The sequence below is a fragment of the Bombina bombina genome, chromosome 1 (genome assembly GCF_027579735.1).
Source record: "Bombina bombina isolate aBomBom1 chromosome 1, aBomBom1.pri, whole genome shotgun sequence".
Classification (NCBI taxonomy): domain Eukaryota; kingdom Metazoa; phylum Chordata; class Amphibia; order Anura; family Bombinatoridae; genus Bombina; species Bombina bombina.
Genome location: NC_069499.1, coordinates 108,120,170 through 108,133,335, shown reverse-complemented (window position 1 = coordinate 108,133,335; position 13,166 = coordinate 108,120,170). Strand labels below are relative to the sequence as shown.

General features: G+C 36.2%; 1 protein-coding gene across 4 annotated transcripts in view; it reads right to left on the bottom strand.

Annotated features, from left to right (window-relative positions):
• FOXN3 (forkhead box N3) overlaps positions 1–10,958 on the bottom strand; it is a 204,585-nt gene extending 193,627 nt beyond the window's left edge. For 2 of the 4 annotated variants that reach the window (XM_053697571.1, XM_053697573.1), the window contains exons 1-2: positions 10,054–10,958; positions 3,159–3,712 (exon numbers count right to left, since the gene is read on the bottom strand). In XM_053697571.1, the coding sequence (XP_053553546.1) occupies positions 3,159–3,698 (540 nt within the window). In that variant the 5' untranslated portion in view covers positions 3,699–3,712; positions 10,054–10,958. Of the gene's footprint in view, positions 1–3,158; positions 3,713–8,965; positions 9,157–10,053 lie in introns of those variants that run through there. The other 2 variants (XM_053697575.1, XM_053697572.1) reach the window with 2 other exon arrangements.
• Positions 10,959–13,166: the final 2,208 nt, after the last annotated feature.

Sequence of the window (13,166 nt, the reverse complement as noted above, 5' to 3'; positions counted from 1 at the left end):
AAATAGAAAATAATCTCTGTAGGTCTCCTAATCTGCACTAATTTGGGCTGTAGTGCATTAATTAAAAAAATCAATGCTGTATGCAGTTACTGATTGCCTGCACTAAGCAAAGCCATATTTTACAAACAGCTCAAGCTTGTTATTAAAAAGAAGATAACATATTCCCATAGAAATACAAATGAGGTGATAACATACAGCGTGTTACAGGTGCTGCATGTATCATAGTTATGTATGAAGCAAGAAAGATCATATGGAACACACTCTAATCAGTCTAAGATTATGCAGCGATTTCACAAATATACCCCAATCAGTAAAAATTCTCTTCAATAGTGCTGCCTTCCATTTTCAGTGAAAAAAGTGGCATAAATTGTAAAAAGAAAATTATTAAACCAGTAACGTATTTAGATTTTGTGCTGCCCTAGGCACCAAAATTCTGCTGAAAGCCAACAGAACTAAAGGCAATAGCTAGTTGAATAAAATAAAGGTTCAGAGATACCTTTAAATTGTAATATCCATGGGTAGTCTCTTATAATACCCCCCTAGAAAGTAAGCTCTTTGAGCAAAATCTCATTATATACCTGTATAATACTTCTAAAATAACTGTAAGATTCTTACAAACATAGCCATAAAAAAAGTGTTGACCCCAATTAATCTGCCGCCCTAGGCAAGTGCCTTGTTCACCTAAGCAAATATATTCCCCTAGATTAAACAAATTAAAATCAGATGCAGGCAGCAATACACTACTGGGAGGACAAGAGGCATATGTTTGCAGCCACCAATCTGCAGCTAACTCCCAGTAGTGCATTGCTGCTCCTGAGCCTACCTAGGTATGCTGTTCAACAAAGGATACAAAGGGTAAAAATAATAATAGATACGAGAAGTAAACTGAAAATTATCTTAAAATGAAATGCTCTCTCTGAATCAAAAGTTTAATTTTTGACGTTCATGTCCTTTTTAAGCATGATTCCATTTTTGGACCTTGCAGCTAAAACAAAAACTTTTTTTGTTTGTTTTTAATATATGCATTAACAACTAAATCACTGCATTGTAAAAGATTTGCATAAAAAAAACACATTTTAAAATTGCACTTGAGCTTTGTTGTGGCTTTGGCCAATCATGAACAGATATAAAGTGAGTTCCTGTATTGATCAGACTGTGTAGGATAAGGGATTAGGGTAAATTACAGGAAAAGTAAACAAAATAAAAAACAGTAAGTGCATTTTATTGTTTTAATGCACAATTAAATGTTGGATTTAATATCTCTCCAAGTACAGAAACTTGCTAATTACTAATTTTGCTCAAAAAACAAAACCAACCACACACTTCAGTAGAATATAATAAAGTGACTCAATCAAAAAAACAAAGTTCAGCGGTTAACAAACTTTGGTACAGAACTGAATTATAGTTTAGGTTACTTTTACATTGTTTGCATCTTTATACAACAAAACAGAAATACATTTTTTTTTCTTTTAACCCCTTCAAGACGAACGATCCGTCTATGTTCCAAATGTAAACAACAGAAGGAAAATTAAGCATATGGTCGTCACTGCGATCATGTGCTTCAAAAATGTCACTGATTGGCTCCTGCGGAACTGCCTGCGTTACTAGGCACGCCTCCCAGTCAGATCAACCGCCGTTTGGTTTTACAATGGAGCAGGACGCGGCAAAATGTATGCTTTTAAGCCCAGCGCTTTTAGGACGGCCTGGAACGTCCTAACGCCGTCAAGTGGTTAAACACATATCTATAAAAGGTACTATAAAAATTACTATAAATCGCACCATTACTGGCCTTTTAAAATCATTAGCCAAATCTAAAAACTACCAGTCTTTTCATATTTGCTTTTAGTAGGTATTATGAAATGACAATACAAATGTGACCAGTCAGGTGACACCGAGATCAACTAAAATACCTGAAAAGCAGGCGCATGACGTGCTGACAGCGCCGCTTTTATGCGCAATTCGAGGTTGCAAGGTCAAAATCACAGATGCTTACACCCTAAAATCAAATTATAACATGCTAATTCTTGATCATCAGAAAAATAATACTTAGCAGCTTCTAAAAATATGTCAAATGCATCAAGCAAATGTCTATAATTTCCAAATCTGATTTTTTTTCATATCCTCAGTTCAGCTGAAGTGTTTTGGGATTTCTGATAACACTTAATAATAGACTGTATTCTCAAATTGCTTTTATGAACACCAACACTGCATATAAAGTTGAAGCAATCATAAAACGCCAAGATGGGAGCTCTCAACAGATGTTTTATCAAATGAACGTTAGAGATAAAGCCCAAATTCATGGAACATATAAATGTTTTCAGTATTATTACACCATTAAGTTAAACTGAAACGGTTGTTATCGGAATTTACATGTTTTTATTCTGCACAATCTCAGCAGGTTCTTAAAAAAAACTGCATAAATGCATTAAACAGCTTAAAAATACGTTTTCTTTTGAGTCTAAACAAAGGTGGAACAAAGTAAACCTGGATACACAAGAAAGTTTTAAACTGTCATTAAACACTTTGTGATATATATAGCTAAATAACAAAACAAAACTATATTCAATATAACTTTATTTGTCCCCTTTTCCTGTTATTTCATTTTGAAAATTGTGGCCTTACTAATTCCTAGTGACCTGTTTATAACTTGTTCCTTATTGGTCTCAGCAGAGAAGAAAACCTAGTTTACAAGTAGTCGTGTCTCCCACTGCTTTAGACAACTTATTATTCTCGGGCCAATCTTTGCTTTAAATACGTCAATCTCTCTAGCATTTATTTAGTGTTTAATGTCCCTTTAAAACCATTTTGTATCTTCTTACTAAAGATAAAAGGACAAGCCTCTTAAAGGGACAATGAACACAAAATACATTTCATGCAGATCCCTTTAATTATGGTTGGCACAATTTCAGAAGCTTGGTTACACTGCAGGTATCTGAAGGAGAGTTGCAAACAGGTCAGAACTGGAATGCAGTGAAATCTAGATTTGAATTTGGCCACACCAAATAACTAGATGAAGCGGAGAATAACCTCAACACTATATTTATAATAATGTCCCTTTAAAATAAATTACTGTGCATAGCGCTACACTGATAGCATGACTATCAACACAGAATGGCATCTCTCATTACAATATTTCCACTTTAATACATAGAACCTACCTGACTTCTGTCTTTATCCACTTTCTTAAAACACTTATTCAAAGACAGGTTATGCCTGACGGAGTTCTTCCAGCCAGTAGGCGCATTTGCAAAGTAAGGAAAGTGTTCTAGGATCCAATTATAAATATCCTTTACTGGCAGTCTCTTAGAAGGAGAGTCTTCAATAGCCATAAAGATGAGGCAGCTGAAAGAGTAAGGAGGTTTGCAGTTTGGGTTTTGCTTGGCATCGTAGGGCATGTCCGACTGAGCAGGTGAGGGTGGGGTGTCATCGTCAATGTCCTGAACGGGACTAACACTCCTTAAAACAGTGTCCCCAAAGCTTTTGAGCAAGTTTTTGCTCTCGTGCAACCAGTTTAAGTTTGTTAATTCTTCGTCTTCCATACCCCCTTTCTCCTTGTTTATTCTGACAGTGGGTGGCGAAAAGTCCAAGTCATCGTCATCGTGAAGTGGATTCGATAACACGCTGCTCCTGTAACACTGACTGGAAACACTAATTCCTGGGCCCTCCGGCTTCTTACTGGGAGGCATGACGGGACCCATTTATGCAAAGATTCCTACAAAGGAAAACAAAAAGAGGGGATGTCACACTGTACGGAAGATATTAAACACACAGTTATTTATTAGTCAATGTAACATATTACAGAGTAGCCTAAAAGAAAATAAGGACACAGATTGACGAACTAAACATAAAGTGCTCTAAAGTCTTAATCGCCTAGACATCCCTTTAATTGCTTACAGTTTTTAAATGCCAAATAGCAGTTTGATATCTGGGGGAAAAAGCAAGCCAGAGTCCAGATTAATTATGATTATTCATAAATTTTTTTTTACCGTTATCTTCTGTTTTTTGGCTCTTATATAAAAATGCTTAGTTGTGCAGAGTAAAACAAGTTTGCAATACACTTTCACTATTTATTTTGTCTCTTTTTCATGTAATTTAGCTCTGAAAATTGTGGGTCTTCTAATTCTCTGAGCTGGAAATTCACGCGGGAAACGTTTTATGGCTATCCCTGCAACATGAACCTGAGACTTCCTTGTTCAGAATACATCAGCTCCCACACTTTTCATTTGAGTCTAGGTTTTGTAGCAGCTAGAAGTATTAAATTGTACTGTAAATTGCTCCTTTAGGTTTGTTTATATGTATATTTTTACCTTTTAATGCTATAACCATAAGCGCCGTTCACCCGCTCGCTATATTGCTCAATTGATTGACAGATGACGACTCTGCGATCCACTAATCATTTCCCCCCCAGGGCGTTCAATCCCTTTGCACAAATGCCACACCCCGGAGGGGGGGGGGGGACAACGATTAGTGGATCGCAGATTCGCCATCTGTCAATCCATTGAGCAATATAGCAAGCGGAGGAGCGGCGCTTATCGTTATAGCATTAAAAAAGTACAAATCTGAACATATTAATAAATAATACAAATTTGATGAATGAAAGGCTGCCTACATTTTTAAATTCTATCCTATGACGTGAGCGAGTATGCTCAACTTTACATTCACTTTAAGTATTGAATCTTTCAGTATAGGTGGGAATACAACAGGCAAAAATAGCTATTTAAACGGCAATATAAAAAAGGTATAGGAGAGATATGAAAATAACTGAATACACCCCAGAGGAGAAAATGTTAAAGTACATTGTCCCTTTAATCCTGTTATTCTTGGCTCATACAGATATCTCCTGTACTCTCTTACTACAAATGTATAAGATTCTCATGTTCAGTTTGGGTCTCACATTTCAACTGTAATTAACCCCTTAACGACCACAAAATACCCTGTACGTCGCTGGTCATCAAGGGATTGTGTTGTTATAATAGTGCAGGTCTTGCCGCGACCACGCTATTAGAGCCCCCCCCGCTATGGCATTCCCATAGAAAGTCCAGCGGCAAACAGGGCACGTCACTGGTCATTAGGGAGTTAAAGTTTGATAGTTAAACATTGCAACGCACTGCATCATTTTACTATTTCACTACTTAGCTGGACCCAGCCAGGTATTAGCAGATATGACCATATTGCACTTCTGTGTCCAGCTCAGAATTGATTTACAGTGATTTACTGCTCCTATACTGGTTGGAAACACTAAATAGCAGTGCAATACTAAAACACATTAGCACAGTTTCTATTAACCTCTTAAGGACATATGACGGAATTTTTCCGTCATAAAACAATTGAGCAAACTAAAAGCTGTGTCCTTAAAGGGTTAAACTGTTATGCCCCTTTAATATAAATAAGCATTACTACCATGTTTCTCGTTTAATGAGTTTACGAGAATAAATAAAACCTTCATATAAAAAACCTTAAGATATTATTGAAGCAGCAGAGGCTTTTCAGCTGCTGACTGCATGCATAAAAAAACAGAACTTTAAATGTGGCTCGATTTTAATAAATAATTCTTTAAGAGAAAAAAAAAAACCAGGTACTACAATTACAGCCTGAATGATATACATAATGCTATATTTAAAGAAACATTCAGATAGAGAATGCAATTTTTAAAAACTTTACAATTTACTTCTATTACTATTTTTTCTTAATATTTCCTTTTAATTTATTATACTTAGGTAGGAGAAATGGAAAGGATGAGCATTATATGGCAGCAGTGTTTGTAACGACATTTGTAGCAATGTTTTATATTGTTGCAAAACACTGACAAACATATGAGTGTGAGTCTGTGTGTGAGAGAGTGAGAGATTAAAGAGAATGTCAATTTTGATGCTAAAGTGCCCGGTTTTCAAAAATTTGATTAAAAACAGGGGCACTTTAATTCATCAAAATTTACATTTCACTCCGGTTGTGGGGGGGGGGGGGGGGGGGGACTTACCTTTTAATCTTCACAACAGCTCCAGCTTCCTCCGGTCGTTGCAAGCCATTTCTGACGTCAGAAATGATGGATAGGTCATCCTCCAATCACGGCTTCCCCCCCGGGGGAATCAGTGTCTGATTCAACGCCGTGATTGGAGGAAGCCGGATTCCTCATTTTAGACCCAGGAAGAGGCTTTGCAACTGGTGGAGGAAGCTGGAGCTGCTGTGAAGATTAAAAAGTAAGTTTTTTTTTCTCAACAGGAGTGAAATGTAAATTTTGATGAATTAAAGTGCCCCTGTTTTTAATCGAATTTTTAAAAACTTTGGCATCAAAATTGACATTCACTTTAAAGAGATATACATGTGCAAACTTTTCTAAGGCTTTATAGACCTAGCATAGTTTCAAAAGCAATGTTGGAATATACACTATGCATAAGCAAAATGAAATTGAAATTGTTTTACAGATTTGGGGCAAATATATTAGGTATTTGTGGTATAATTAAGCTAAGTAACAGGCTATAAATGGTTTACCAAGAAAGTGTCAAGAAAAACAAGCTCATCTTTAAAGTGCAAAAAAGTAAATGGCACAGCCTGTAAATAAGATTCTAAATAAAACATTTTTTTACAAAGTGCTGCTGTAATTACAGTGCACGAATCCTTAAAGGTACAGTGTTTCCAAAATACAAAACTGTTTATAATTAAACATTTTGCACAATAAAGCTTACAAACTTTTGAATGAGGTTTCTTACAAATTAAAATGTGTCATTGTCACGTAAAAAATATTTTCTTTTCCATTTGTCCTTATGGGGTTGAAGTAGATCATGCAGGCAACTTTCAACTTGGAAAGTTGCTTAAAATTGTATATTCTATCCAAAGCATGAAAGCAAATGTAGGGGATTTCTGTCCCTTTAATTATAGACCAGCACAACAACATAAAGGTAACAAGTTGAAAACTGGGATGAAAAATGTATGAAGTTTTTACATTTCAAATATTTCAGCTATATCTTGACATCAAAACTTGGAGTTGTAAACACAATAGGTAAATTAGTCTACAAATTAACTTACAGTGGTAAAAAGTTTGAAACTCTACAACTGTGTGCACCCAAGTTTGAAAGTCAGTTATCAATTTAATGAGCTAATGACTCCACATTTAAATTTCAACTAAAAAATGTGTATGTGTTAGTTTGTGATTTTTCCACATATATCTATATACAAAACCAATAAACTGGAATGCTCCTAATTTTCATTTAAAATTGGTCAATCCCTGGTATACAAATACACAATGAAAATTACTGAATATATATATATATATATATATATATATATCTATATATATCATACACACATCAAGTCATAAAATACATGCAATGATTTGTTTTTACATAAGGCACATAGATTCAAATTATTTTATTCCACTGGTATTGATATTTAAGTACAAGGAGTGACTCTTAAATGGGTCACTTTTTGCTAAATGTACCTATGCTAAAGTCCACTAGGTTTGCAAATGGAAGTTCTATGTACCAAGAGCATCTAAACAGGAAAATTATATCATGGCTGACAGTAAAGTAATTTAATTGCACTGTTGCTATGACAACACGCTGCTCTCTTTCAGTTTAATTTGCTTATCTGCCAGTAACCTCCCTAAGAGACTGCCTAACACTGTCGTTCTTTTTCATTTTTGTTTTAGTTTCATTCCTACACAAATAACCAACAAAATATGTCCTTTTAGATCACCTTTAGTCATTGTTTTACTCACAGTGTGTGCAGTTTTACACAAGGGCAGACAATAACAGCGTCTATGGAAGACAGGAATATCTGGTTTTGCCTCTAAGCCATGATCATTTTCAAGTTTGAAACCTATGCACATAAAATCATACTTGTTACACATAATATTTATGACCATAAAACCTTTTTTTTTCCTGTAACAACACAAACTGCTTATTTGTCCTTCATGTCCAGTTATATTCAAGCACTGATATTTTTTAATGGAGTAAAATAATTTTTCATTTTAAAACTTGCAGACAACCAAACTCTTACTTTATTTTAAGTTTGAGACACAAGAATATAAAATTATTTAAAAAAAAAGAAAAGAATGTAGTTAATATACTAAATTAGAGAGTATATATATATATATATATATATATATACACACACACCTTCCCTGGCTCCTATAAATTATGTGATTGGCTAATAAATTGTATACACTTTTATAAACTCATGGCCTATATAGTAATTCATAGAATAAACAGAAGTTGTAAACAGGCAGGGAAATATTTAAAAGACACCACAAACTCATTAATAGCCAATAAAGGGAGACCTCAGTACTTTTCTTTGCCTGGCCTCTCTGTTTACAGGGTTTTTAAAACACAAAAGAGTCAGAGGAGGGAAAGGGACTTGCTTTCTATTCAATCCTGTTTTATGGAGAGTAAAAAGTGGAGGTTTGTGCAAACAGAGAACTTAATCACTAGTAAATCAATAGGGTTTAGAGAAAAAGAAGCTGTTGGGCCTAAAGCTGTCAGGCAGACGGCAGTACAGTAGCCTGTGCTCTGGGCCACATATTGCAACATACTTATTTACTGTACTTAGATCTTTTTTATGCCTGTTCCTGAGAGCAGCGGAAGCTGTGATTGGCTGAGCAGTAAGTCAATCCCTGTTGCTAGGAAACTAGAAAACTGCTGTTCTTTCCATACTTTGCCATTAAACAGAGCTTCATGGCTGGGCAGAATATGACAAATTAAGTCAGACTGGCATGATAAGGATAAACCATTTATAAACTCTACTTGCGGTTACAGTGTCCTAACAGAACTAGCTCAGTACACACATTAGACAGAACAACAACGTCTGGTAAACAACAGGATAAAGTAAAATCGTATTGTTTAGCATTAGGAAACTTGCCCCTTCCCCCGTCTTTCAGTAGAAAGAAGAGCTAACTTAATAGGCAACTAACTGCCTGATGTGTCACTATTTAATAGCGTTGATACAGTACAGGGGTACAAATCTCACTTACCTGGCTAGTAAACCTCAAGACTGGGCCACCTCCATGATCTGGTAAAAGTTTGCGTGGCTTTAGCGAAAGCAAGGAGCCCGATCAGAGCCCGGGGGCACCGGACACGTGGGCCACTGCCAGCCTGGAGGGAAGGGCGAGGAGAGAGGGGGAGAACTGGGAGGAGTAGATGAGAAGGTGGGGAGGGGGAGATAGGAGACTGAAGAGCTAAAGAGCGATAAATTGTTTCCACTGCAAACAAAAAAGCCACACATGACCAGAGGGGAGAAAACGTGGGCTGGGCGTCATCTGAGAGAGCTGAGACAGGGAGGGGAGGAGAGAGACAGAGAGTGAGAGAGAGAGGGAGGGAGAGACAGAGCAGGGTGGGAGACAACAAGGGGAAAAGGCAAACAAGGTGAAGGGTCTGCGGGAGTCAGCTAGAGCACCCCCTCCCATAATGTAACTTGTTACAGCACTGGAATTGTTCATCTCTGTAGCATATACATGATATAGCTCTCTATATACAAACATAACACACACTCACTGGATATAACAGGGGCATCACTCAGCAGAAGGGGCTCCCCTCTACCCATGTAAAAAGACGTATCAGCCGGATACAAATTGTGTCACACAACGAGACAGTTTTAATGAGGTTATATAAAGTTCTAAAAAAGTTCAAGTGTAGCCCATGCAGTATATATCAGGGGAAGCTGCTTGGGGAAAGATATTACATAGCCATGACTAGCATTTTAAGGGTTAAATATCTATATATTTGCACAAATAAATACTTTTGGTTATCTGATTGATAAACTTGCAGGCCTGACACACAGATCACTCAGGGAGTGCTGGTTTCCCATTGCACAAAACAGGACGTACATGACCAGTCAATATGCTAAACTCAAGAGTGCAGTGGTCAGTTAGAGTTGATCTCTGTATTTGTAACACGGGGTGGGGGCTGGGGCAGACCCCCCCCCCCCCAAACAAACTAAAAACAACATCATTAACGCACAAATACAACTCAACTGGCTCTTCCCAGCCTGAGTCACAGTAAGTATTACATATCGGATTAACCATATCATTGCCAGCGGTAAACAACTCTAGACGATACTCACTGTGTGACAAACTGTGGTAAGCTCTTCAGAGGGTCCTTCCTTTAAGATCACATAAAACCTCTGTACAGATGGATCCTTGCAAATCCCTGTTCCATAGATAGGTCTTAAAAGTTCCTTGGAATTCAGCGATTTATATTCTCAATGTGTCACACTCATATATATATAAGCTCCGTATGGGTTTAGATAGCTATTCCTGCAGTTGCACATAGAAACTCCTTGTAAATGAACATAGCTATCCCTGGTATCAGAAATTGAAGCTCTTCTTGGGTACAACATATCTATTGGTGCAATCCCATAGAAGCTCCTTTGGGTACTGTCAGCTAATCCTACAGTCACATATACAGAATACTTTTAGATGTAGACAGCTGTTTCTTCTTTCACACATAGGCTCTTGTGGCTACAAACAGCTGTTCCTGCAGTCACATATATATGCTCAGTGTATGGGCCACACAGCTATAATTACACCCCATCTATAGATTTCTTTTAGGTTTAAATAGCTACAAGTATTTTGCTGAAATTAATAACAAAAAGGCTTTAAGGATCCCAGGAATTCCAATCAGAACTTGTTAGATCCTCCAATTGATACCTCCATGCAACACACAGAAAAGATCCAGGTCTTTATATCTTTCATCTGATAGGAATATATCCATAGCAAAAAAAGCTCAGTTTTGTGTCGTCTGATCACTGGGTTGTAAAACAAAGCTTCTCTCCCTTCTTTATCATCTCATGGCCATTTTGTTTTGAGACTCAACAGAAGCCAGTCGTTACCAGGAACCCCTCCCAGCTTCACACCCCAGCTCCTGGAAGAAGGAAGGCTGCAAGAGACACAACAAACCGCTCTTTTTTTGTTGTTGAGGGAGTCTCTAGCCCCGCTCACTTGTGCTGTGTGTCTGAAAAAACACTAACTGTTCTACTGCTGAGCCGAGATGGCAGTGTGCAGTTTGGGAAGTGGCTGGAGAGGCCCAATGGGACACTCTTGTGGTCTAAAAGTATATATCAGGCTGCAGCTCTTTACACTGGAGACAGTATTGGAAAATTTAGCCACAGAAGATCCATAAAAATAGCTTTTTTTTCTCCAATAGAAATTTGGTGATACAAAGTATACAAAAAAATAAAAAATTCTTATAACTTTACATCTGAAAATCTAAATTAGAAATAAGATTATTTCACCAAAAAAGGGTAAGTTTTTATTTTATTTTTTTAAGCTGTGGGAACAGCTGGGCTTGAGTCTTTGCACCCTAGAGACTGTAGTTTTTTTTGGGTTTTTTTAGTGGCATAATCATACAATTTAAAAAAAATAAACTATAATTTACTTCTATTTTCAAATTTATTTTGTTCTCTATGTTTTATTTCTTGCCTAGGTAGGCACAGGAGTATATACATACGCAGAGCACTATATGGTAAGAGTTTTGCAATAATAATTTAAACTTTGTTTTACATTTTGCAAACTGCTGCAATCCAGTGTTCAAAAGTGTATAACTGTTGCCGTATAGTGCCCCATACACGTGCACACTGAGTTTTCCTACATGCTTTCCAACAAAGGATAGGAACAACTGTTACAAAAATAGCTTTACTCTTCAGTTGCTGAATCAGTACTGTTTATTGAAATAATATGGAATGCAGACAAGTGTCACAAAAAGTAGCGCTGAAAATGAGCTGACGCATTTCGTACACACACTTTATCAGAGGTCATTTTTAATAAATATAAATACATAAGGAACCAATGAGAACACACCTCTTCTGTTAATACCATTATAGTATCTGCATTATGATAGGTCAATATACAGAAATCATAACAATATTTATATTGTACCTATTAAAAGTAAAAATAAAAAAAGAATATGTATAAGTAACAAATTATTTTAAAAATCATAAAGAAATGCTACAATTTATTATAATGTGTATTAGCTACTATGTACAGTGTAATGATCGTTATGATTTTCGTATACTGACCTATCATAATGCAGATACTAAAATGGTAATAACAGAATTAAGAGAGATGTGTTCTTTATGCTTTAATATTGATTAATGAGTTAAGAATTAGTGAACTATAATGAAGAGCATGTGCAAAACGCGTCAGGTCATTTACTACAGGGAGGAGAGGCATAACCTCAATACTATGATTATAAAATGTGTTTAGTTTTTAATGTCCCTTTTAGCATTTTATATGACACTTTTTCAATGTCTACTGTCCGTTTAAGTGCAAAACACCACAGAATATAGAAAAAGGAAATATACCTTCTTTTATCAGACGCTATTATTATTTCTTTATTAATTTTCATAGGTTTGTCCTCATGCAATAATAGACTTTACAAATATAAATCTAAATTGTACATCTCTGTACAATATGGCTGAAGAATGAAGAATAGACAATGCACTACAATGAATAGGCAAAACAGATTTTGGTGCTGGTTAAAGTGAAGGTCAACTTTGATGAATGAAAGCCCGGTTTTTAAAAATACACAAAAAAACAGGGGCACTTTCATTCATCAAAGTTTACAAAGCAGCCGTTTTGTTTAAAAACTTAAAGGGACAGTCTACACCAGAATTGTTATTGTTTTAAAAGATAGATAGTCCCTTTATTACCCACTCCCCAGTTTTGCATAACAAACACAGTTATATTAATATACTTTTATCCTCTGTGATTATCTTGTATCTAAGCCTCTGCAAACTGCCCCTTTATTTCAGTTCTTTTGACAGACTTGCAGTTTAGCCAATCAGTGCCTGCTCCCAGATAACTTCACGTGCATGAGCACAGTGTTATCTATATGAAACACATGAACTAACACTCTCTAGTGGTGAAAAACTGTAAAAAATGCATTCTGAAAAGAGGTGGCCTTCAAGGTCTAAGAAATTAGCATATGAACCTCCTAGGTTAAGCTTTCAACTAAGAATACCAATAGAACAAAGCAAAATTGGTGATAAAAGTAAATTGGAAAATTGTTTAAAATTACAATCTCTATCTGAATCATGAAAGTTTATTTTGGACTAGACTGCCCCTTTAACTCTCTCCTCTTTACAGCCGGAGATATATATTTTGTACTAAAATATGAAAGAAAGGAAAATGCTGTCGCCCTTTTTAAGTAGTGATTTTGTAAAAATTTGTATGCCAG